This window comes from Trichechus manatus, unplaced genomic scaffold (genome assembly GCF_000243295.1).
Source record: "Trichechus manatus latirostris isolate Lorelei unplaced genomic scaffold, TriManLat1.0 scaffold00015, whole genome shotgun sequence".
NCBI classification, from domain to species: Eukaryota; Metazoa; Chordata; class Mammalia; order Sirenia; family Trichechidae; genus Trichechus; species Trichechus manatus.
This window is the reverse complement of record NW_004443951.1, coordinates 708,402-734,292: the sequence shown is the minus strand read 5'-3', so window position 1 is coordinate 734,292 and position 25,891 is coordinate 708,402. Positions and strand designations below refer to the sequence as shown.

At 51.9% G+C, this 25,891-nt stretch overlaps 2 protein-coding genes across 2 annotated transcripts in view; one reads left to right on the top strand and one right to left on the bottom strand.

The window, feature by feature from the left end:
* Positions 1-13,370, top strand: part of ACOT11 (acyl-CoA thioesterase 11) — a 70,356-nt gene extending 56,986 nt beyond the window's left edge. Inside the window, exons 9-18 of the mRNA XM_004372039.2 lie at positions 1,854-2,010; positions 3,360-3,479; positions 5,136-5,280; positions 6,585-6,640; positions 7,708-7,774; positions 8,167-8,250; positions 8,922-9,055; positions 10,919-11,050; positions 11,792-11,918; positions 13,094-13,370. Coding sequence (XP_004372096.1) covers positions 1,854-2,010; positions 3,360-3,479; positions 5,136-5,280; positions 6,585-6,640; positions 7,708-7,774; positions 8,167-8,250; positions 8,922-9,055; positions 10,919-11,050; positions 11,792-11,918; positions 13,094-13,249 — 1,178 coding nt within the window. The 3' untranslated portion in view covers positions 13,250-13,370. The remainder of the gene's footprint in view (positions 1-1,853; positions 2,011-3,359; positions 3,480-5,135; positions 5,281-6,584; positions 6,641-7,707; positions 7,775-8,166; positions 8,251-8,921; positions 9,056-10,918; positions 11,051-11,791; positions 11,919-13,093) is intronic.
* A 19-nt stretch (positions 13,371-13,389) lies between these two features.
* FAM151A (family with sequence similarity 151 member A) lies at positions 13,390-24,204 on the bottom strand. The gene is made up of 8 exons (XM_004371702.1): positions 24,078-24,204; positions 22,648-22,794; positions 19,454-19,606; positions 18,216-18,375; positions 16,310-16,534; positions 15,417-15,556; positions 14,554-14,697; positions 13,390-14,063 (listed from the first exon to the last, which is right to left on the bottom strand). The coding sequence occupies exons 1-8, from the start codon at positions 24,202-24,204 to the stop codon at positions 13,390-13,392; spliced, it is 1,770 nt and encodes a 589-aa protein (XP_004371759.1).
* Between the last annotated feature and the right edge of the window lie 1,687 nt (positions 24,205-25,891).

Sequence of the window (25,891 nt, the reverse complement as noted above, 5' to 3'; positions counted from 1 at the left end):
ACTTCTGTTTCATGAGAAACTATATGTTCTGTAAGTCTTCACCTGAAGTACAATTAAAAAAAAAAAAAACTTGAGAAAAATGAGAGCGAGTGCAGGCTCTTGGTTAATAGCTATTATGGATTGAATTGTGTCCCCCTAAAATATATGTTGTAAATCCTGCTATACTTGTGGTTATAATCCAGTTTGGAAATAGGGATTTCTCTGTTATATGAATGAGGCAGAATTAGTGTAGGGTGTGTCTTAATCTCTTTTGAGATGTGAAAGAACAGATAAAGCAAGCAGAGACGGGGGAAAAGAGATGCCAGGCCACATGAAGACCACCAAGGAGCCAAGGAACAGAAGCTGGAAAGACACAAGGACCTTCCTCCAGAGCTGGCAGAGAGAGAGCTTTCCCCTAGAGCCGGCACCCAGAAATCGAATTTCTAGCGTCCTAAATTGTGAGATAATAAATTGTTTGACAAAGCCACCCCCTTGTGGTATTTGTGTTATAGCAGCACCAGAAAACTAAGACAATAGCCATGGAAGTGCAGTTGTTGATCCTCTTTTAAGTATATCCATATACCTCAAGAAAAGGTTTAAACACAGAAGAAAACATTCTTTGATGGTTATGAGGGTGGGGAGGGAGGGAGAGGGGAATTCACTAACTAGGTAGCAGACAAGAATTATCTTAGGTGAAGGGAAGGATAACACACAGTACTCAGGGAAAGTCAGCACCACTGGACTAAACCAAAAGCTAAGAAGTTTCCTGAACGTAACCAACTGCTTCGAGGGACAGTGTAGCAGGGGCAGGGGTCTGGGGACCATGGTTTCAGGGGACATCTAGGTCAACTGGCATAACAAAGTCTATTAAGAAAATGTTCTGCATCCCACTTTGGTGAGTGGTGTCTCGGGTCCTAAAAGCTTGCGAACGACCATCTAAGATGCATCACTTCGTCGCAACCCACTTGGAGCAAAAGAGAATGAAGAACACCAAAGACACAAGGGAAATATTAGCCTAAGAGACAAAAGGGCCACATAAACCAGAGACTCCATTCAGCCTGAGACCAGAACTAGATGGTGCCCGGCTACCACCAATGACCGCCCTGACAGGGAACACAACAGAGTCCCTGACGGAATGGGAGAAAAGTGTGGAGCAGAACTCAAATTCACGTAAAAATACCAGACTTAATGGTCTGACTGAGACTGGAGGAACCCCTGAAGCCATGGCCCCTGGACGCTCTGTTAACCCAGAACTAAAACCTCTCCTGAAGCCCACTCTTCAGATAAAGATTAGACTGGACTATAAAACATAAAATAATACTTGTGAAGAGTGTGCTTCTTAGTTTAATCAGATACATGAGAGCAAACGGGTGGCTCTTATCTGGAGGCAGGATGAAAAGGCAGGAATGGACAGGAGCTGGTTGAGTGGACATGGGGGAAACCCGGGGTGGAAAGCGGGAGTGTGCTGTCACAAGGTAGGGATTGCAACTAGTGTCACATAACAATATGTGTATAAATTTTTGTATGAGAAATTAACTTGAGCTGTAAATTTTCACCTAAGGCACAATAAAAAAATACATATTTAAAAAACAAAAACAAAAACCTGTTGCTGTCAAGTTGATTATGACTCATAGTGACCCTATAGGACAGAGTAGAACTGCCCCATAGGGTTTTCAAGGAGCAACTGGTGATTCAAACTGCTGACCTTTCAGTTAGCGGCTGAATGCTTAACCACTACACCACCAGGGCTCTGTGCAGACTTAGTGCTGGGTAAATTAAAGAACCTGGGTGAGTAGTGGTGGTGGGGAGGGGTTGCCCTTGGGAATCTTCTCATAGGCACCTGCATCCCTCCCCTTGTCCCCTTCCCTGGTCAGATCTGGAGAGCAGAGATTGCAGCCACATGGTGCTGGCCGAGAAGACCCGAGTGGAGAGTGTGGAGCTGGTCTTACCCCCCCACGCCAATCACCAAGGCAACACCTTCGGGGGCCAGATCATGGCCTGGATGGAGAACGTGGCCACCATTGCAGCCAGGTGAGGGGAGAGTGCCTTGCCTTCACCTCCCGTCTCCCTTTTCCTCCGCCTTTCTTTTGCCAGCTCCCTCTCTGGGAAACCTCAGCTTGGTGTTGGCATTTGATGTTTGACATCTTGGCTGTTTTGTTGGGGTAACCCAGGGCTTTCAGACCCAGAGAGCTGGAGGGAAATGATGTTCTGTGTGTTGACCTTTTCTCCATAGTCTGCATGGTAGATGCCAAGCCCTCAGCCTGGCACCAGGGCCTCCCCTTGGTCTGGCCCTGCCTGCTCTCTTCTTTGTGTCTTAGGCTGTCTTCAGACCAAGCTGTTGGCCGTTCCCCACTCTCATCCTGCACATTCCTACCCCCTGCCTTTGTTCCTGGTCTAATGTTCCGCCATGACATCCCCCACTTGTCTTGGTCTGCTAAAATCCTACCTGCCTTCTCCATGAACCCTTCTGTAACGGTTCCCTTCTTTCTAGACTAAAAACAATTCCTTCTGTAACCTTTCGTGCCTATCCAGGAGTTGTTCTGCGAGCCCTCGTGACACAATGGATAAGTGTTCAGCTCTTAACCAAAAAGTTGGCAGTTCAAATCCACCAGCTGCTCCTTGGAAACCCTATGGGGCAGTTCTACTCTGTCCTCTAGGGTCACTATGGGTCGGAATCAGCTTGACTGCAGTGGGTTTTTAGCGCTTGTTCTACCATTCTACCCTAAATATCAGGAGTTTTTTGGTCTTTTTAAAAAAATAGTTATAATAACTACCTTTCACTGACTAACACTCTTATATCTCTATGACTTGGTATTTGCTGTTTCCCTCTATCTGAAGTGCCCTCTTCAGCCAGGTGAATTCCTTATACTTTAGAGCCTAGCTCAAATGGGCCCTCCTCTGTGTCTAACCTGTGGAGACAGCGCATAGCAATGAATTTCAGGCAGCTCCAGCTGTAAGTGCCATAAGATCTCCGAGAAGGGTGAGAGCCTAGGTGGTCAAGGAGGACTTCCTGGAGGAGGGGCTCTTGAGCTGGGCCTTGAATGACAAGTAGCTTTGAGTAGGGGAAGTAAAGGTTGGAAGGAAAATGGGGCAGGGGTTTTACTCCAAGCTCTGCCCCAGGCTTTCCTCTGTCACCTCAAACTCAGCTCCTTTCTAGCCATGCACATAGACCTCAGTGTTCTAACTGTGAAATGGGACTTTAGTTCTGTTCCTCTGGGCAGAACTATCGTTGGGTTGGGTGGGATGGAGGCTGGTGGGCCAGAGGGCAGTCCCTGTGGCTCCAGGCCAGGTCTGGGGGTGGGAGCAGGGGAAGGAAGCTGGCCCAAGGCAGTGGCTAGGGCACGAGGGATTTCTCCTGGCCCTTCCTGGTCTTCCTCTAGCCGGCTGTGTCGGGCCCACCCTACACTGAAGGCCATTGAGATGTTCCACTTCCGTGGCCCGTCTCAGGTTGGGGACCGCCTGGTGTTCAAGGCCATCGTGAACAATGCCTTCAAGCATAGGTGAGGAGCTGGGATGGGTGGGACTGGGTCCCCAGGGCAGAGGCCTTGTCCTGACTGGAGAAGGGACCCTTACCTACTAGGAGCCCGTCACTCTGCAGACAAGGTCTAAACTCCAGCCTGGCAGCACAGTCCCTCTACCGTCACTGAGATTTAGGCTGTCTGGGACCATACCATGTGCTCAGTGTGGCTCTGTCTCTCTCCCCAGCCCTGACTCCAGGCCTTACATACTGTAGGTGCTCTGATCCCAGGGCCACTTCCTGCCAGTGCTCTGCTGCTTAGCAAGCCCTTTCTCACCCATTTCCTAAGACAAAAGTTAGACCCCTCAGTCGTGTTCTTTGGAATGAATTCTAATCCCCACTCCCCCGAAAACTTACTTTAAATAAGTGTCTTTCTTGGTGATTTTAAAGATCATAGGGTCTCTATGAGTCGGAATTGAATTGACTACAACAGATTTGGTTTGTTTTTTTTAGTGCAGTCATTAAAAGTAACAGCTCTGGAGCCAGCCTGCCTGGGTTCAGATTTTGGCCCCACCTCTTACTTGCTGTGTGACCTTGGGCAAGTTACTAAACCCCTCTGAACTTCAGTTCTTTTGTCTGTGAAATTGTGCTCACCACAATTATCTCATAGCTGTGAGGATTCAGTGAGGTGTTATTAGCAGAATGCCAGAGAAAATGTTCAGTTAAGACCAGCCACTGCCGCTGCTGCTGGCTATCATCGTCATCATCATTATTATTGGCTGTCAAACCAGCATACTTTCTGCTACTTTGCAAGGGAAAAACCCTTAACTAGGTTCTCTTCCTGACTGGTTATTTGACCTTGGGCAAGTTTCTGCCCCATTCTGGGTCTTGGTCTCCCCATCTGTATAATGGCTATATTTTGAAATTATAGAACTTCCTAAGTGAGAAGAAATGTGGTGGCTGCTATTATTAAATTAATACAGACAGTAAGATATACATGAACAGCGGCAACTGAGCTGTTAGAAGCCTGGCTGGTACAGCGCTGTGAATAGTGGGTAATGAACTTTTTTCTAATTAGGCCATCCACCCCTACCTCTCTGCTTACTTCCTTTCATAACCCCGTGCAATTCCTAATTACATATTTATATCTTTGCTTACTTGTTTGTGACCCATTCCCTAGCTGTTAGCCCATGAGGGCATGGGCCAGACAGATTTATTCATTTTGTGTCCTCAGTGTCTACTACGGAGTCCCTGGGTAGTACAAATGGTTAATGTGCTCAGTTGCTAACCGAAAGGTTGGCAGTTCTAGTCCACCTAATGGTGCTTTGGAAGAAAGGCCTGGCAGTCTACTTCAGAGAAACCAGCCATTGCAAACGCTGTGGAGCACAGTTCTACTCTGACACACATGGGCTCACCAAGAGTTGGAGTTGACTTGATGGCAGCTGGTGGTGGTGGTGGTGGTGGTGATGGTAGCGTGCCTATCCCAGGGTCAGGCACACAGTAGGCGCTCTGTGAACATTGATGGGAGGGAGAGGAGGGAGCTATTCTTGGTTCCTGCCAGTGGGACTCTGCTCTGAGTTGCTGGAAGAACTGCAGGAGTGTGTGCATGCATAAGTGTGTGGGGAGTGTGGGGAGAGGGGGAACGGCCTCAGGAAGGTCTGTCCAGCGTGGAAGCATCCTTCCCCCGCCCCCGCCACAGCATGGAGGTGGGTGTGTGCGTGGAGGCCTACCGCCAGGAGGCCGAGACCCACCGGCGACACATCAACAGCGCCTTCATGACCTTTGTGGTCTTGGACGTAAATGACCAGCCCCAGAAGCTGCCCTGGATTCGGCCCCAGCCTGGGGTGAGTGGGAATGGTGCCCTGCCCCACCCATTGACTCTTCTCCCTCTCTGCCCAGGGTGGTGGGGCCTACCAGCCCCCTGACAGGCCCAGGGGAATGAGGGGCCCAGTGCCCTGGTTGTGACCCCCGGTGATGCCCCTAGAAGAACGCAGAACGTGCGTGAGGTCCTGGCTCATAGTTGGGTGTTAGTGGGTGCTCACAAATCTGTGGAGCTGGAAGAGCACTAGTTTTGGAGTCAGGTCTCTGCCACGTCCTACCTGGTGTGCTTGCGAGCTTCATTCCCCATCTGTACACTGAGCATATGGACAGTCCCTGCCTCACAGGGCTGTTGGGGGTGATATGTAATACTGACTGAGGGCCTTAGCCCCGTGCCTGACAAACCCTGGAAGCCCTCAGTAAGGGGTGATGAGAGAGCAGAGAGCATGGAGACAGGAGTCGGGAAATGGATTTGGAGGCTGTCTTTAAAAAAAAAAGCTCCCACGTGCCTCCTGTGCTCCAGGCCCTGGGGTTCGGTCTAGGCCCAGCTGGCTTTGACCTTGGAGAGGTGTCTTCCTCTCTCTGAGAAGGTCACTGCCCTACCTGCCCACTTTGCAAGCCTAAGCATGGGCTGTAAAAATCCCACCACTCTGCAGCCAGCGGTTGGGCTGTCAAGAGTGGGTGGTGGGTGGAAGAGTGGGGGTTCTTGAAGATGGGTGGGCACGGTTAGAGTTCACAAGGTGCTTTTCACAGGTCTTCTGCCATTTACTGCTCAAAAATGGGGGCAAGGGAGACACTAGAGGTGACAGTTAAAATGGTGGGCTTCAAGTCAGGCCATTTGGGTTCTGATCCTGGCTCCACCCCTTACCTCTGCTGTGACCTTGGGCAAGCCACTTCACCTTTCTGTGCCTCAGTTTCCTCATCTGTAAAATGGGAGTAGTAATAGCACCAACCTCAGAGTGCTGTTCTAAGGGTTAGATGAAACAGTACATGGGAGCACTTTAGCAGAGTCCTGGCACTTAGGAAGTGCTCCATCGATGAGGGTTCTCACTCCACTATCAGTGCCCTCTAAAGGTCTCCGCCGTACAGGGGAGGACACAGAGGTCCAGTGAAGGGAAGAGGCGTTCCCAAAGGCACCCTGAGTCTGCGGGGACCTGGGGCTGGAGCTCAGTCCCTGGGCGCTTTCTTGGCCAGATTGGTTTACGTCTGGCTGCCGAGTGAGACCTGAACCCTGCTGTAGGGCTGCAGGGCCTCCTAGGGTGCTCAGAAAGTGGGGAGGCAGGCTGGTTGACCTGCCTACACCACGGTCTGTCCCTGTGTCCCTCCTCAGGACGGTGAGCGGCGGTACCGAGAGGCCAGTGCCAGGAAGAAGATCCGCCTTGACAGGTGAGTGGGGGCTGTCTGCTTGCGCCTCTGGCCCCAGGGCACTTGCATTTCATCAGGGCGGCCCCCATGTTCCAGGCATGGGGTGGGCCCTGTACAGACAGCCTCTGGTTTTGGCCTTATTACACAGCAGTCTCATTGGCCCATTGTACAGGCGAGGACACTGAAGACAGAGGCGTTAGGTGGCTTGCCCAAGGCCACACAGATAGGAGTGATCTGCAGAGTCAGAATTTGAATCTGGCCAAGTCTGGCCAATTTTAAATGCTGTGTTTTTCTATTGACTCTGGTGCCCGTTTGGTAGATGAAGAAAGGCTCCAGGAGGAGATGCAGCTTGCTCAAGATGCAAGCCCAGGTGTGTCTGACTCTGCTGTGAAAGCACTTTACACACTTGGAAGTGCTATGAACACATGGGGGTTCACGAACCTTTGTTAATATAAAAAAGTGTGCATTTATGGAGCATTTACTATGTGCCAAGCACTGTTCTCATGATGACCCTATGAGGCGGCTATGACTACTAGCCCATTTTACAGATCAGGACACGGAGGCAGAAAAGTAGGGTAGCCTAAGCCAGGGAGTCCCTGGGTGGTACAACAATTAACACGCTTGGCTGCTAACCAAAAGGTTAGAAGTCCAAGTCTACCCAGAGGTGCCTTAGAAGAAAGGCCTGGAGATCTACTTCCAAAACATCAGCTATTGGAAACCTGACGGAACATAATTCTACTCTGACACATATGGGGTCACCATGAGTAGGTGTTGACTCAGAGACACCCCCCCCCAAAAATAAAGCCTTAGCCAGAGTTGCCCAGCAAAGGTGTAGGGGAACTGAGCTTTAAATCTGACACCCTTCCTCCCCAGCTTGTTCCCCACCTCCGAGCTGCTGTTGGTGTACTGGACTGAGTTTGTGTATTCTCGGGTCGCTGAGTCCACCCAGTCTTCCTAGCCGGACAGGAGAGTGTCTCTCATCTGCTGAGCTTGGCTCAGGGTCTAGCGCACAATAGGCTTACAGTAAAGTCTGTTGAAAGGGATGGGGCTTCCAAGGGACCAAGGCTGTCATCTTCCCTCTCTCGCAGGAAGTACATCGTGTCCTGTAAGCAGGCGGAGGTGCCCCTCTCTGTGCCCTGGGACCCCAGCAACCAGGTGAGGCCCATTGCTCAGAGGGGACAGCCTTCAGGCCCATAGGGGTCTCCCCTAACCTTCCCCTTCTTGTCAGAGTGGGCTTGGGGTAGGCCAGAAAGGAACAGGGTCTGAATGGTGTACCTTACAACTGTTATAGATAACAGAGGGCTTTCCTGGGTTCCCGCTGTTTGGCAGGAGGGAGCCGAGGCCCTGAGAGGAGAAGTGACTTGTCCAGGGAGGGTCACACAGTGAGTCTAGCCAAGCCTGGCCCTCCTTTCCCAAAGCCCAGGGCTCTTTCCAGAGTACCCCTCCCCCATTCATGATCCAGGTTCCTCTCCCCACACTACATGGCCTTGGCACAGGGGCCACCTGAGGAAGGGGGAGAGTATAGCTTCTCTGTGTGCTCTGTCCAGGTGTACCTGAGCTACAACAACGTCTCCTCCCTGAAGATGCTTGTGGCCAAGGACAACTGGGCACTGTCCTCGGAGATCAATGAGGTAACTGACCCCACCCACCTTTCCTTTCACCTCTGAGCAGCCAGAGTCCTTTGTCTTGGTCAGAAGTGACTGATTGCAAGCAACAGAAACTCTCAAACCATTTGTATCTAAAGGGGGCTTCTGGAAATGAATTGGAGAGATTGTGGAACCAACCCAGTTACAGAAATACAGCCGCCCGCACAGGGCCTGGAGTGAAGAACCAGAAAATCCTTTCTCTCCTGTCTGCCTTCTTGTCCCCGATCTCTCATCTCTGCTGCTCTCTGCCAAGCTGCTCCCCGCTCTCTTTGCTCCTTCTGTAGAGTCATTGTGAGAATGGGGACCAGTGGGAAAACACTGGCTGAGAGAAGACCCGAGCCCTGCCACTGACTTCCTGTGCCCTTGGGCAAGTCACTTCCCCATCTGTGGCACTGGGGATGGGATGGGCTCCTGACTTTGAGGATCCATTGCACTGTTGCCTCAGTTCCTGCTTCTCAAGGCACTTTCCTGTCCAGTTGTACTGAATTCTCTCAGTTCTTCATGGGGATGCAACTGAGGCTCAGAGAAGTTGAGTCACTGGTTCACGTAACAAGCCAGTGGCAGCCCGGGCTCCAGCACCTCAGCCAGCCCGCCCCACCCCCTGGCATAGTCTGGGGAGGGGGCGCAGGAACGAGGCCACCCTCTGTCTGATGCAGGTGCACCTGTATACCCTGGAGGACGACAAGTTCCTCTCCTTCCACGTGGAAATGGTGGTGCATGTGGATGCAGCCCAGGCCTTCCAGCTGCTCTCGGACCTGCACCGGAGGCCCAAGTGGGACAAGCACTACCGGTGAGGGGCTGGGCACGTGGGGAGTGGGTCATGCACTTGAACTCAGAGAGAGATCAGTGATTGCCAAACCATGGTCTGTGGAGTCCTAATTTTCCAAAGGGGGCTCAGGAACGGCTGGTGGACAGGGCACTGACAGAGTGAGCAGGGCTTCGGGACCCCCTGTGAGGTCTAGGACGACTCACGGAACGGCCAAATTGCTGCAATTACCAAATGTGCCGATTCTTGTGACTGTGTTATTTTTTAATATAGTAGTCAATGACTATGAATAGCAACGTGTTCTTCTTATGAGTTCGTTTGTTCCCCAAATTTACTGATTCCTCATATGAATATCTTCTTGAACTTAGTCAAGGAAGATAAATATATTCTTAGGAAAAGAGCCAAAATTTCAGTGTTTAATATGGGAATTTTTAAGTTTAAATGGATGCTTTTCTCAAATCACTTTTAAAGTCATTTTCTGTTATGTCAACACCTTAGCTTTTGGGAGTTCTTTAATTGTTTCTTGAATGGCTTATTCATGAGGAGACTTTATTCCTGAGATATCCATAAGAAGGATCTGCGTATTTGGATATTCAGCGAGCTGGTCACTTGGCAGGAAATCCTGGTGGCATAGTGGTGAAGAGCTACGGCTGCTAACCAAAAGGTCAGCAGTTCAAATCCACCAGGCGCTCCTTGGAAAGGCTATGGGATAGTTCTACTCTGTCCTACAGGGTTGCTATGAGTCGGAATCAACTCAATGGCAACGAGTTGTTTGTTGTGGTTATTTGGCGAGTTGGTTTTTGGCAGATTGGCTTCCTTCTTCTTACCCTCATCTATCTTCACCAGAGTAGGCCCACTTATAGCTGTATTTACACGGGCTTTGTGCATAAGGATTCTTTGCAAAAAGGGCTGTGTTGGTCTAGGTGACTCCAGGTCCTGGGGGTGCATTCTAGGAGACTGAGGGTAATTTGGTGATGGATATGGGAGGAGGGTTGCATATGGTAGGAAGGCTTCTTGGAGGCGGTGGACCCTTGTGGGTGTTGAAAGCCATGATCAGATCTTGATACTTGATGGGTTGATTGGGGGATGGCCCGAGGGGAACGAGAGCCCCTAGATGGCTGCCCCCCTCCGCACCCAATCTTCAAGGAAGAGCAGAAGAGTGGGGGAGAAGGCAGTGGGTTTGGACACAGCCATGCATATCTCTGTGTGGATGCCCTGTGTGTGTCTGGGTGTCGGTGTAAACCTGTGTGTGTGCACCTGGGCACATGCCTGCTGTGTACCCAGGCCTGGGGCACAGCTCTCGCACCTGGCAGCTTGAGCACAAGTCCTGGCTCTGCTTCCTTATTGACTCTGTGACCGTGGGCAGCTCCATCCCTGAGTCTCAGCTTCCTTAGCTGTAAAATGTGGATAATAAGAGTAACTGCCGCAAGGGGCTGTTGTGAGGTTAAACGGGAAGCACTTAGAGCAGTGCCTGGCGTACAGGGCTGCTCAGCAGATCGTAAGCACGAGGGCTAAATCGTCACACGTGTGTGTGGGGCAGGTGCCCCTGCGCAGGCATATGCGGACGCGTATGGATCTGTGTGAGTGTCAGGGTCTATCCCTGAGTCTGTGCACGTGTACCCACCTGTGTGCATGTGTCTGTACATGTCTGGGTCTGTTCTGTGTCCGTGCGTGCATGCATTTGCTTGTGTACGTGCCTCTGTGTGCCTCTGTGTGGCCCTGTCTGGACTGTGACTTTCTGCTCTCCTACTGGTCCCTGCTGAGCAGTGCAGGGGACAAGGTGTCACCACAGAAGATGCTCAGAGAGGCTGAAGCATGGGAGGGACCTGCTGCTCCCGCAAGGAGCTGGGTGACCCCGCTGGTCCCGATCTCTCGTCCTTTCCGCAGGAGTGTGGAACTAGTGCAGCAGGTGGACGAGGACGATGCCATCTACCACGTCATCAGCCCCGCCCTCGGTAGTGACACCAAGCCCCATGACTTTGTGATCCTGGCCTCGAGGCGGAAGCCTTGTGACAACAGGTGGGTGCCTGCCTACGGGGTGGGGGGACAGGGGACAGCAGAGTGGGGAGAAGGGAAGGCTCATCTTCCTCCCCGGGGAGGAGACATCAGCCTAGATTCAGAGCTCCGCTTCCTTTTGGCTGCGGGACCCGAGGTACCATGCTGGACCCCTCTGAGCTGCTATGGCTTTCCCATGGACAAAATGGGGAAAGGAGCACCCACCTCCCGTCTACTCACTCGTGCTCTAAAGCAGGGTCACCTCTGTCCCTGGGGCAGCTGAGGCTGCCTTGACCAGGCCATGGACGGGACATTTCTCACGAGCCCACCTCCTTGGCCTCTGTGCTCTGAGCGCTTGGTGTTGACTGGAGGGTGGTGAGCCTGCCCACTGTGCCATGGGTGGAATGCCGGTGCAGATGGCCCCACTTCCATTAGGGACAGTGGCCAGAACATGAGGAATAAACACCTCCAGACACACAACTCTTGCCCTGAGTGTCTGCAGTGGAGGGGCTGTTCCAGGAGCCCCACAGTGAAGTCACGCTGGCTCCTAGTGAACCCAGGGCTGCTAACCCTCAGGGGCCTCCTCTCAAGGGCAGGGGCATTAAAAGTTATGTGTTCAAGACCCGCGGGGAGGGCATAGATGCCAGAAGACGGGCTCCAGAATCTGGGGACGGGGACAGGACCCGTGTCTGGGCTGGGCAGAACAGACCCTGACCTTCTCCTGTGGCTGACCCTTGCCCTTCTCCCATGCTTCTGCCGCTACAGGGACCCGTATATCATCGCACTGAGGTCAGTCACACTTCCCACGCACCTCGAGACACCGGAGTACAAGCGCGGGGAGACCCTCTGCTCAGGCTTCTGCCTCTGGCGCGAGGGGGACCAGTTGACCAAGGTGAGGCCTGGCATCCCCTTCCCCCCTGCACCCCCAACCAAGCAACCTGGCTCCACCCTGATGTGCACATGAGTCCTGAGCTCAGCACTGTGAGCTCAGACAGTTCTAGGCCCAGCCCACCGCTCACAGGCTCCCTCTTCCAGCTTGGGGAGCCTGGGAGTGTTAAGGGCCAAAAATGAACCTTTATTAAGATCTCATCCTGTGCAGAGAGAAGTCAGAGGCCACTGCGGGGTCTTGGAGAAAGCCCTGGACACTGAGAGCAGAAAGCCTGGGTTCTGATCTAAAATTCATCGCATTATTTGTTTACTTATACCCCCCTTCTTGTCTAAGAAGGCTTTATATGGCTCTGAGGATCCATAAACTTTATATGGCTCTGAGGATCCATAAAACTCAGCAGGGCAGTCTGTGTTAATTGAAAACGTGGGGAGGAGGCTGAGAGAAGGCGAGGGTGGGGATACTGCAGCTCCCCTTCTTCAGCTCGGAGCTTCCGTTAGGGCCCTGCAGCCCTCAGTCTAGCTTTGAGACTCACCCAGGTAGGAACTGAGGTGTAAAAACCAACGAAACCAGTTGCTGTTGAGTTGATTCCAACTCATGGTGACCCCAGGTGTGTCAGAGTAGAGCTGTGCTCCAAAGGCTTTTCAATGGCTAATTTTTCAGAAGCAAATCACCAGGGCTTTCTTCCAAGGTGCCTCTGGGTGGACTCAAACCTCCAGCCTTTCAACCGACAGTTAGCCAGTGTTTGCTAAATCAATACTCAAGCTGACAAGCTTCCCTGGGCTCACCTCCGAGGAAGTGGCTCATGCCTCACTCGCCTCTGCTTCCTTTTTGGCCTCTGTGGCCCCAGAGCACCTTCATTTAAAAAGAGTTCAGTGCTGGGTTCCAGAGACAGAGCACACCCAGGCCCTGACCTCCAGTATGGTGGATGGTGACAGAGGGAAGCCAGGGTTGTCAGCACCCTGAGGAGGGGTCTCTGGGAACTGGCTGGAGGGGGTCACACCTACTAATCATGTAACCGTCTAAGACTCCGGGGTGCTGGCAGGGGTGGGTGTGTATTCGCTCCCCTCCCAGAAGGTGAGCAAGGCGACCCCATCTGCCTCATGCCCGCTTGGCTACTCCCCCCTACAGCAGCCCCCACCCTCGTTCAGTCTCCCTGAGTGTGGCGTCCTGTCCTGCAGGTATCCTACTACAACCAGGCCACCACCGGCTTTCTCAACTACGTGACCACCAACGTGGCCGGCCTCTCCTCTGAGTTCTACACCACCTTCAAAGCTTGTGAGCAGTTCCTCTTGGACAACCGGAACGACCTGGCTCCCAGCCTCCAGACCCTCTAGGCACCTCAGTGCCCATTCACCTCCATCCTGCCCCAAGGACACGTGTAGAGCGCGGATGAAGGCACAGGCGTTTATTCCTTCCTGCTCCCCCATGGGAAGCCTTGACCCTGGGGTCTGCTGGCCCGGCAGTGCTTGAGTGGTCAGTTTCTGCCAATGTCTGCCATCAAGTCCTCTCGGAAATCCTGGGGCAGTCTGTAGTAGACCCGGGTTCTGTCCACAGCCCTGGCTGCTAGCAGCCCTGCCCGCCCAGCTGCATAGTTTCCCTCGGCTGGGTTGTGCTCGATCGTGACAGTGGCCCGGGGGGAGGCTGCCAGCAGCCTTGTCACGGCTCCAGCCATGCTGTGGCCCAGAGGCCTTGCCTGCAGCTGGAAGGACACGGGTTGCCAGAGCCCCTGGCACAGCTCTAGCATATCTGTGAGCAGCTGTTCCCTGTAGCCACTGCCCAGCACATCCTCAGGCCAGCCGGGGGCCACTGTCACGTGGGGGAACACCTCAGCCACAGCTGCAAGAAACTCGCTGCCAGCCACGTGGCCAGGGACCGCAAAACTCCCATGGGAGAGCGTGGCCCCGACCCACACAGGCCGACGCAGGTGGCCCAGGGTAGAGAGACGGGCCAGCATGGCCAGAGATGGCCGGAGGGCTGTGGGCTCTGCTATGTGTAAGTGGATACCCCAGTGTCCAGGGCGTGTGGCGAGCTGCAGCAGGCAGGACTCCAGTGTCAGGGCAGGTCCCCCTGGGAAGTGTACGATGGGCACGGGGTCCCCGGCTGCAGGTTCCTGGAGACCAGTGTTCAGCAGGATCAAGCCTTCTCTGTCTGGAAGAGGCAACCAAGGCTACAGTGTCTTGAGTTCAAGTTACCATGGGGGCGCTGGAGGCCCTTGTCAAAGGGACAGTGGAGGGGACTATGAGGACCACCATGGAGAAGGAGCAGGTGCCTGGACTGCCTGGAATCTGTTGACCGATTCTGGGTCAGTGTGTGGAAGGGTTGCTTTATAAATATGCTTAGCACTCATCAGAATAGCACAATACACCGCTAGCTCAGCTCTTGGCTTCTACCGTGACTCAGCCCTGTGGCACACGCCTGCCTCTCCTGCAGCTCTGTGTGGCTGAGGGCTCAAGGGCACTGCTCTGAAGACCAGGAGCCTCATGTTCTTGGCACCACTGTACTCCCTCCCTCTACCCTCATCCCACTTGTGGCTTAAACAGGTCCGTGTTCCCATGGTAACAGAGACCCGCAGTACCTAGCCCAAGCAAAGGACACCCCGCAGTTTAACCAGGAGCACAGGGACTCGGGCAGACCTTACCTGGGAGTGTAACTGTTGCTGTTCTCCCATTGCCCTGGATACCAGGCACCAGCCACTCCACACCCAGACCATCACCCTTGGGGGGCTGGAGGAGAGGGATCAGGCTGCCCCCTGTGTAGTAGATTTGCTTCCGGGTGGCATTCCCTGTGGGACCCCCAAATAGCCAAGATGAAGTGGCCGCCATTCACAGGGCACATTCCATTGTCCAGGGTGCTACTCGTATTCTCTCTGCGCCTCACTGCAACCTGCCAGGTAACTGCTGTTTCCTGTTTTATAAATTATAAGCGGTGACTTGCCCAAGGTCCTATAGCCAGTAAGTAGAGTCACTGGGATTGGAACCTGATGGAACCAGGTGTCTGGCCCTGAAGCTGGTATCCCTCTCCCTTGCTTAAGTACCTCCCTGGAAAGTTAGAGAACATTGAGCCTGTTGGGGTCCCTTTGAGATGGCTAAACTGCAGGCTCTCATAGTTTCAGGATCAATGGAATGAGGGGTTTGGATGAGGGAAGAGGAGGAGGCTGCTTGTCTGAAATAGTCAGTCTGAAATTTGCTGGGTTCCAGTCTGAGCTGTGCCACTTACAAGCTGGATGACTTTGTATAGATCACTTAACTGTTCTGACCCACAGTTTCCCTGTCCATAAAATGGAATTCCTGCTTCATGGATCTATGGAGCTGAGATAGCATCCCATGTGTGGCAGTGCCCAGCCCAGAGTCTGGCACACAGTATAGATCCTTCCTCATATTCCACCCAGGATTTCCCCCTTCCGATGTGCCTCCCCTTTCAGCTCTGCTCCAGTGTCCACCTAATGCTGAACCCTTGCAGAATCCAGCCCACACCACCCTCCTCCCCAGGCCCCCTCCCCACCTGCAAGCTGCTTGAACTGTGACAGGATAGGCTCAAAGAGGTCATAGTAGACTTGGTGGGTGGCGCTGTTGTCCCGGATGTAGAGGAGATCTTCCACTGACAGGGGGTCCGAGGCAGCCTGCCACAGTGTCAGGCTGTACCTGGGGCCCAGAGAGCCGGCTCAGCTGCCTGCCTGGGCCCAGTGAGGCCCTCGGCACACCCTCTGCACTCAGAATTGGGCCCCAGCTGAGCCCAGAGCAGGAAGGAGTATCTGCCCTCCAGCCTTGACCAGCCACTTCTCCCTGACCACCACCCCCTTCCTGGGGCAGAAGAAGCCAAACGGGGTTCAGGAAGATGATTGAAAGCAGAGGTCCAGAGAGAGGGAGGGTTGGCCTGCCCTGCCATCTCACTTGGAGCGTGTCTGTTTCTGGGTCCTGTCTTAGGAAAGGGACAAAGACAGAAGGGGGTTGGGGGAGGATATCAGACACGCAGAGGAGAAGGAGGCAGCCCTGGGATTCCTGTGGGGAGTAGCTGAGGAAGCTGGAGCCGGGCAGTTTGGAGCCAACTGGGTGTGTGTATAGGGGGGTGTCATCAATCTCTACAGGGCTATCCTGGGATAGGACTATCCCAGGTCAAACTGCAGGCACAGTCTGTGTAGTCCCAGGGGCGCAGCTGGCTCCCACGGGAGGAGGCTGCCGGGAGGCATATTGTGTCTCAGTATAAACACTACCCAACAGGCAGAGAGTTACCACCAATGCAAGAGCTGTCTCAGGAGGTGGTGAGCACCAGTGGGGATTAGACCAGATAATCTTTAAGACCCTTCCAGCCATGAGTGTTTGGGATCTTTCTGGGAGACATTAGTTCCTGGGGGTAGGTTTGGAGGGAGGCTGTGGTAGGGGCCCAGGAGTTTTCACCTCTCAGATTGGCCCAGCAGCCAGCTGAAGTGGGGCCAGGCAGCCCGCACCATGATGGCTCGCACAGGGAAGGTGACCCTCTGCGGTAGTGCTCCCACCAGTGCCTGCATCTCCTCCACCATGGCACACGTGTATGTCCTGTTCGAGGTCAGGGGCACGTAGAGTGTGGTCCAGCCAGGAGACAGGGTGGCCTCAGGATACTTCTCCTGGACCAGGGCCAGGAACCTGCAGAGAATCAGAGGCGCTGGTCATTCAGGTCTGTGCTGGCCCCTTCTCTTGGGTTCCTACCACAGTGCTAGGACAGGGTAGGGCCTGAGGAATCTCTGACATAAGCGTAGAAGCGGAGTCCTAAAGAACAGAAGTGGCTTGTTCAAGGTTCCACAAATAGGGCATGGTCTTTGGAGTCAAGGAGGCCTGGGTTCAGGTCCTGACTGAGAAGTTGGCTAAGTCACTTGATCTCTTTGAGTCTTAAAGACGGGGTGCCTTCAGACAGGGCAGGACTCCCCAGATATCCCCTGTGGATGGAGAAGACAGAATCCAGGGCTCCATGGTGTGCGGGTCTGTGCTCTGCTAGCTATGAGAGTCTCTGAGGTCTCATATTTTAATTTTGTATTTCATTCCAGTTTTGCCCTGATGCAAATTTTAATAGGAAAATGTTACCCCCCAAACTATTGAGTAAAATTAGTACTCTAAGACAAGCCATATTTATCTTGGGCTGTTGACTACATTTTAACAAATTGTTGCCTTCCAAATGAACCTCAGTTTGAGAAGCACAATAAATATTGGATGGATGGATTGCTGTCCGGGTAGATGGACGGATGGATGGAGAGCTGAATGGTAAAGAGCATGGGATTTGGATTCAGAAAGGCCTGGTGTTGACTCTTTGCTCTATTATTTACTAGACGTTTGTTGTTGTTAGTAGCTGTCGGGTTGATTTTGACTCATGATGACCCCAAGTGTGTAGAGAATAACTGCTCCATAGGGTTTTCACAAGCTGTAACCTTTTAGAAGCAGATTGCCAGGCCTTCCAAGATGTCTCTGGGTGGGTTCGCACCACCAGCCTTTAGGTTAGTAGTCCAGCACTTAACCATTTGCACCACCCAGACTCTCTTTACTAGACGTAGGCAGGTCATTTAACTTCTATGAGATAGTTCCTGTACTAGTAAAATAAAGATAATAGTACCTACCTCATCCTCATTGCAAGAATTAAATGGTATACTGCATGTCAAGTGCTGAAAACAGCACCTGGGACATACAATAAACACTCAACAAATTGAGCCACAATTATTGTCAGCTTTCTCATTTATAAAATTGGGAGAAAAAAAAATACCCCTCACCTGGCAGTGCTATGTAAGTATCAACTCAGATACATTCACTGTTTCTGTGTGAACTTTCCTTGTAAACAATAGAGCACTATGCAGCCTGCGTGTTTGAGGGTGGGTAGTGGCAGTGCTGGGATTTCAAGGGGCTGGGGAGGGAATCAACATTTTAGACTTTTCTAGCAAGCCAAGCCTTGTGGTGTTCACTGCGGATACAGAGAGGATTTGGCCTCATCTGCCATCAAAGGGTCCACAGTGCATCAGAGTCCACAGACTTACAAACCAACAGTGACCACCCAGTGAATCAGGGCTGTGTTAGAAGGAAGTGTGGGGGCTGAGGGACCTGGAGGAAATCCCTTAAGCAACCTAGGATGTCAGGAAAGTTTTCAGAGGAGGTAATAACTGGGCAGAGGTTCATCAGAAAATAGGGAAAGGCATTCAAGGCAGAGGGGACAGTATGTGCAAAGGCTTAGAGGTGAGGCTCTGTGGTGTGACTGGAGGAAAACTCAGCACAGGTCCCCTGAGCACTTCCTGTGCCAGATGTTGAAGGAAGATGACACAGCTGGGGCAGAAAAGCAGACACTGGCCTTGTGGAATTGACCTCGATTGAGATGGGCATATTGGGACCCCTCAGGATGTCGGCATTGATCCACACAGGCCTCCGTACTCTCCCGTTCTCTGTGAACTGCCGCAGGAGGTCTAGGGAGGGGCCCAAGGCTTTGATGCTCTTGAAGTCCAGTTTGATGCCTGTGAGGAGGAAAGCAAGGGCTTCGTTAATGCCCCTGGTGCCTAAGGAAGAAGGAACCAGGAATATGTGACTTCCTGGGGCAGCGAGAGCATGTGTGTGTGTGTGTGTGCGTGCGCACGCATGTGTGTGTAGTGGGACTGGGGCGACGGGGACTCTATTCCAGCTGAGTGTGAGGAAGGGCTTTCATATAGGCAAAGCTATCCCAGAGAGGAAGGATCCATCTCTAGAGGAAGTGAGTTCACATCCCCAGAGGCCAGGAAGCAGAGGCCAGCTAAGAACTTGAGTCTTGGTGGGGCTGGTTGGTGCAGAGCAGAGTCGAGCATCTGGTGAAAAGGGGCTGCGATTCCTGAACAGGACAAGCTGAGAGTGCCCTAAGCCACCACAGCATGTAGGAAGGTCATTTGGCCTCTGGGAAGGGATGTTTGAGTAAAAGAGAGTGTCCCATAGTAGGGAAGGGCAATCTAGCTAGAGAAAGGACCCAGGATGAACAAAGGCACATGGATGTCCTTTTCAGGGTGTTGAAGAGAAGGGGATGAAGGGAGTGATAGGAGATGAGGTTTAGACATTATAGAGGGATGTTGAGAACTTGGTCAAAGAGATAACGCTTTGTCCTGAGGGCAATGGGGAGCCATGGAGGGTCGGGGCAGGGGAGTGGCATGATAAAATCGGCACTTTGGAAAGATTACTCGGGGATGCGTGCGTATGTGTGAGTGTGTGGTGTGTGTGTGTGGGGGGGGTGGGGAGTGGTGGTGGTGACTGGGAGAAGACTAGAGGGGCTGAGCTTGGAGGCAGAAAGCCAGTGAGGAGGGAACACCCTGAACATGTTTGGCACTTTGCAGTTTACCCTGCACTTTCATGTCTCCCCTGCGCGTCCAGGAGAGAACACCCTGAACGTGCACTTTCATGTCCACGTCTTACCTACTCTTCACTGTCTGGGACTTGGATGGGAAAGCCAAGGCAATGAATGAGCAAGTCGTGGCAAGAAGTAGACTTACCTCCTGGTGCTGGGATCCCTGTACTGCTGCTGAGGACCAGAGAACTGGGGGGCCGGGGAGCCAGCTTCAGAGGGGCCCTTACCCTTCTGGGAAGAGGCCAGCACAGTCTCCAGCCACTGCTGCAGCGTGTTATTGCTGTAGATGTCTGGGGGATGTGCCATGATGGGGACCCCTGTCTCATTGGCCGTGTTGAGCCCTTCCACTGTGACATCCGCCTCCAGGACCATGACGTCACCTGTGCAGGGGGCCAAACTCACGTTAGCTCCATTTTCAAGTATTAATTTTTCTTACCATAAAAGTATCACGTTTATTATAGGACATCTGGAAAATACCATAAAGTAGGAAGGAGAGGGAAAAATCGACTCAAATCTCAATTCATGTTTTGAAGTATTTTCTTTCTAGTCTATGGATAGTTTTTACATAGCTAAGACCACACTGCATTTATAACTTTGTATCTTTTTCTTTTAATATTATGACACGTTTTCACAGTCCTTCATGTCTCATTTTAAAAACATGGCTGCAAAAGCTGTAGCGAGTGTCCTCACCATGGTTGAGCTGACCATCCCCCTATTCCTGAGACATTTTGGTAGTTTCTTAATCTTTTTGCTACTAATTAAATAATGATGCCTATTTTATCCTGATAATTTCTGATCCCTGCTTGTGGAATCGGAGTCAGGGCAGCACAGGGTCATTTTAAAGCCCACATTATCAAATATCATCAAAATATTATCAGATGTTATCAAAATCTCCCTGGTTGGTGCAAATGGGTTGCATTTGACCCATTTGCAAAAGGTTGGTGGTTCTAATCCACCCAGAGGCACCACAGTAGAAAGGCCTCCTTCTGTAAAGATTATAGCCAAGAAAAAACCATGTGGTGCCGTTCTGCTCTGTAACATGGTATTGCCATGAGTTAGAGTCGACGACAACAGGTTTGAGTTTTTTTATTATCAAATTACTTTCCAAAAAAGTTGTTCCGATTCATGTTCCCACCTGAAGTGTGTGAGATTGCCCATCTTACCAGCACTGAGCATTATTATTTCTATCTTCTTTGTTCATGCACTTAATTTAATCACCGCTTTAAAGAGTTCAGTGTAGCCGGGAGTTGAGATCTCTCGTGGAAGTAGACACTGGAAGGCCACGCGAGAGGCAGTCAGCACTTGAGGAGCTTAGTGGCAGGAGGGGTCACTTTGGCTCATGTAACATCACAGTTAGCATTAGAAGGGACTTTTCCACTCATAGCCCTCTGACTGTTCTCATTCTGTCCTGAGTCCCTCCAATTTCATTTCTACACGGCCACTAGACTGAGTATGGTAAACATGTCACCTCCTGTTAAAAAACACCCATTGCCCTGAGAATCAACTCCAGACTCCGTACATAGTCTCACATCATCAGACCCTGACAAACTTTCCAATCTCATCTTGCATCTCTTTCTCTCGTCCTCATTCTCTGGGTGCCAGTCACTCCAGTGTCTCAAACAAATCACTGAGGCACCATGCTCAAAATGCATGTTCTGATCAGTGGGTCTGGGGTCCTCTCTGGATCCCTGGAGCTGTGCTAGGGGGTGACTCTCCCCGCTCCTGCAGTCAGGTACTGCCCAGCTTGAGATGGGGCCCTCGACATTTTGGACAAGGCGCCAACTTGGTGGGGCCCCAATTGCTCCTCTGCTGCCCTAGGGCTCACCCTAGGATGAGCCTGGGGGTGGCGGGTCCTCCTTGCCTTCTCTCAGGCCTTATTTCCCCAGATAAGCGTTCTCCTTCTCTGGCCTGATTCTCTAAGGGGGCAGGGCTCTGTCCTTATTACCAAAGCTGGTCAGTCAGCTTCCTAATTGGAGGAAATGCTTGAGCAGCAGGCAAACTGGACCCACTCAGCCTGCCTCTCCTCTTCTGACCACAAGCCTGCCTCTTCCAGGATGTCCTCCCTAACTACCCCTTCATTCATTCAGCAAACATTTCCCAGGCATTTACTCCCTGGCCTTCTGCCTGGTGACCCTGTAAGAATAAGAGCCAGAAGCCTGGCACCTAGACCTTGATCTGCTTTGTATCTACAGTGTCACCTTGGACAAGATCCTCTCCCACTCGGGACTCATTTTCTCACCTGAAATTGAGGGGATTGTGTTTGAGCAGAAGTTCTCAAAATGTGGTCCTGGGACCAGCAGCCTCAGCATCTCCTCGGAACTTGTTAGAAATGCAAGTTCTCAGGCCCCACCCCAGAACCACTGGGGTCTTTGATCTGTGTCTCCTTCTGCAAGCTCAAGTTGAAGAGCTGTCCCCTTCATCTTTCATAGTTATCGTATTATAGCTGACAAGCACTTTCAAAAACATCTGTTTGAGCTTCACAACAGCCCTGAAAGAGAGGTTGTTTTCCCTCTTTAACTAGAGGTTGAGCATAATGTAATTTCAAAGTATGGACTCGAGTCTGACAGCTCAAAAGCGCTTATATTTTGGCTTAACCACCTTCAAACAGTGTCACCTTAGGTAAATCACCTAACTTCTCTGAGCCTCAGGTTTTCTGCTCTAAAATGGGTTGCATGATAATCCCAGGAGAACCCACTGCATTGCGTGTGTTGTGTGTCCCACAGTGAGTGTTTGCAGACTGGTTGCCACAATAATTTTGAACCTAAGGCTCAGAGGAGTTACACAATTTGCTCAGATACCCACAGCTTGGTTCTGGTAGTATGGGGTCTCAAACTCAGATCTTCTGGCTTCCTTAGGCTTTGAGGGCGAAGACCTCCTTAGTAGGGACAGTTGTCACTGGACAGGTCCTGGAAGGGGTAGTTGGAAGGGAGAGCAGTACAGTGATGCCTTTGGAATCAGACATCTTGGTTCCAATACTGGGCTCAAAGCTAATCAGGTGCTCAACCTTGAGCTAGTCGCTTAACCTCTCTGAGCCTCCATTTCCTCATGGGGAGTATGACAAGAAAAGTGTAAATCACCCATCATAAAGCCACCTCACAGGGAGCCCTGGTGACACAATGGTTAAGTGCTCCACTGCTAACCAAAAGGTTGGCAGTTCAAACCCACCAAATGCTCTGCGGGGAGAAAAGACCTATTAATCTACTCCCTTAAAGATTATAGCCTAGGAAACCCTATGAGGCAGTTCTACTCCGTCCTATAGGGTCACTATGACTTGTAATTGACTTGATGGCACACAGCAGGAACAATACTACCCCACAGGAAGTCCCTTATGACTACAGTGTCATCTTGTCCTAGTCTCTGCTCGCCCTCCATCTCCTGCACCCTGCACCCCGCCTGTCCTTGTCCTGGTAGTTGCACTTACTGCTTAGGGCAGCCTTCATTGCTGCCTGGCTGTTGGCAGCATGGTACCAGGTGACCAGCAGGCCATCCCTGTGGCTGATCCAACCCTGGCTCAGCAAGTAGTCCAGCATGTCCGCGTCAGGGCGGCAGGCGGAGTCCGGCTCACAGCCTGGAATGAAAGCCAAGGGGGATGTTTGCATCAATCCCTGCCCCAGGACCCCTGTTTATTCATCCCATGGACACTCCCTGGGCTCCCACTGTGTGTCCAGCATATGAAATAGCAGAGACAGTGAAACCCCAGTGTTGTCAGTGCTGCGAGAGAGGGAAATAGTGGGCTCCCAGGACTTTCTGGCCTGGGGCAGCCAAGAAAGCTGGGAAGTTCAGAGAAGGAAACGTTGAGGGGGAGCCTTGAAGCATGGGTGTAAAAGTGACAGAAAGGGGAAATGGGTTATACCAGACAGCGAAAGCAGCATAAGCGAAGGCTTGGGGGTAGGAAAGAGCATGGTGGCTCAAAGGAATGGCCACTGGCCTGGGATAGATGGAACCTAGAGGAATGGAATAGGGCAAGATTGGAAAAGAGGCTTCCAATCAGGTTGCACTTGGCCTTGAACACCTGCAAAGGATTTTGGGCTATGTGGCTGTGTGTCAAGGGAGTGTACAGTGAGCTGGAGAGAACAGGCAGTAGGCAGAGGGTCTTCGTGGAGGAAGAAAGCCTCTGCAGGGGTCTCAGAGGAGACCCTGAGGCCTGAGCTGATCAAGGCTGCTGAGGACAGAATGTTGTTGAGTGCTGTCGAGTAGATTCCAATTCACAGCCACCCTATAAGATAGAGTAGAACTGCCCCATAAGATTTCTAAGGCTGTAATCTTTACGGAAGCAGACTGCCACATCTTTCTCCTGTGGAGCAGCTGGTGGGTTCAAACCGCTGACCTTTCAGTCAGCACTTAACCACTGCACCACCAGGGCTCTTTTGGGGACGGAGTGTAGGGGATAGGAAGGCACAAGGAAGACAGAGGCAGAACCCTTGAGGCTCGCAGGAAACAGAGATGAGGGAGGGGGAGGGTCAAGGTGACGCCCAGGTTCCTGTGTGAGTGGGGGTCCCTTCCCTGACAGGGTGCAAGCAGGAGCAGGTGTAGGGAAGAGGAAGACTTCAGCTCTCAGTGGACAGAGTTTGGGATGCTCACATGACCTCACAAGAAGGAATATCCATCTGAGGGCACAAGAGAGAGGTGTGCGCTGAAGCCCGAGCTTTGGTGGCCTGCAGGTAACTGCAGCCTGGTGAAAGAGAAGGGAAAAGAAAGCCAATGGGCCCTTCTGCTGGGGATGAAGTCTTGGTAGGGTTGGAGGATGGGAGAGGCAAATGGAGCTGTGGATAGGGAATGAGTATCGGCGGGGATGAGGGTCAAGAGATTGGGAAAGAAGTCTTGAGGGGATGAGGAATGAGCGATTCCTACCTGGCTGGGTGCTCTTTTGCAGGGTAAAGCTCAGGACCATCCCAATGGTGAACACCAGGGCCACACTGAAACTGCTGAAAAGTACCCACTTGGTCTGACTATCCGAGCACCCCCGCTTGCAGGCCATGATGCCCCTCTCTGTGGAATGCTCCTCACGGCTCAAGTGCAGCTGGGATCAAGTGGGAGGCAGGAGCTCCCAGCAGCACTCAGTTTTCCCCCCAGGCCTGGCCAGCTCCTGCAGCCTTGGAATGTCCCTGGGTGGAGAGCTCCTGAAGCACCTCCTCCCTCCTTCCTCCTGTCCTCACCCTCACAGGCTCTTAACAGGTCAAGCAGAAAATCTTGCTACCCCCTAAGGTGACCTTTGAGCACAGTAAGGAAGCAACAGAGAGTGTTGGAGCAAACATCCACCCCACCTGTTCACCCCTGCCTGGGAGTCAAGGGACCAGGGATCTAGTCCTAGCTCTGCCTGGCTTTGCTGCAGACCTATATAAAAGGAAACTGCTGGATTGGGCGATCTCTAATATCCTTTCCGCTTTTAACCCTAGGGCTTTTTGCCCTGCCCCAGGGAGTTCCACAGGCCAGGCAAGGGTTAGTGACAAGGTCAGATTAGACCTACCTTGGGGCATGAGTTTTCCTTCCATCCAAGATTATGCCTAATAGATTATCTCTCTGAGACAGGCTGATAGGCTGGCAGCTGGCCTGGTTCCTTCAGTCCACTAGGGCAGCAAGTCCATCGCGAAGGAAGGGGCTGAGTCACCACCTCAAGCAGAGGGTGTCTCCGGGGCCCCAGTGTGAGAATTAGTTACAGACTATCCCTGTCACGGGACCCTAGAGTTTAAATGAGCCCAATAATCACCTGTAACATGTACAAGGACTTTGGTTCACAATGAAGTTCCCAGGGCACCTGGTGACTGATTGAATTGGAGAAGTGTGGGGAAGAGTCTAGAATAATGCCAGGGGGGTGGATGGAGGAGTAGATTGGAAGGAGTTTGGTTCAGGCCCCATGGAGTCATGGGGGCTGTCAGTCATTCCTGAGGAGCTGCCCAGGAGGGAACTGGGACTCAGGAGCAAGATCAGACTGAAGACGAGGATGTGAATATCATTTCCAGTCTGAGGCGAAGAGAGGAGGGGGTGGAGGCAGACCTCTGGGGATCAATGACATCTGGGGAGTAGGTGGAAGAAAAGGAATCAGAAAGAGACTGAGACTGAACAGACAGGTTGGAGCAGGTTGTCCCAGAAGCCAATATAAGGGTCACTTCAAGCAGGAAGGGGTGTCACTCAGCCTGGAGATGGAGTCCATGGTGAGAGTGGTGGTGATGTCAGACAGGACAGTGCCCACGGTCAGGGTTTGGGTAGGGGGAAGGAGAAGTAAGACAAGAAATTATTCAGAAGAGATGGGAAGGACTGGAGAGAGGAGAGGCTACAGACACAGCATGGAAAAGGTAATGGAGCTGGTGAGCAGAAGGAGGTATGAAAATGCAATATTTTCTTACCTCAGGATGGTATTATTAGATTAGATTATAATATTTATTCAAAGAGCTTATTCTGATTGGTTTAGTGATAAATAAGTACTTATATAAATTATATAGTCCTAATACTCCCAGGAATGAATGAAAGTGAATTCGTTCTGACTAAAGTTTTTACGTTTTGTAGTATGTCCACTTAAAAGTAGTTTCCAAACTAACACAACCTGTACAAGGAAAGGTCATGGAAGCCCCATAGACACGTCTAAACTCCCCGAGGGACTGAGTTGCTGGGCGGAGGGCTCTGGGGACCATGGTCTCAGGGAACATCTAGCTCAATTGGCATGACAC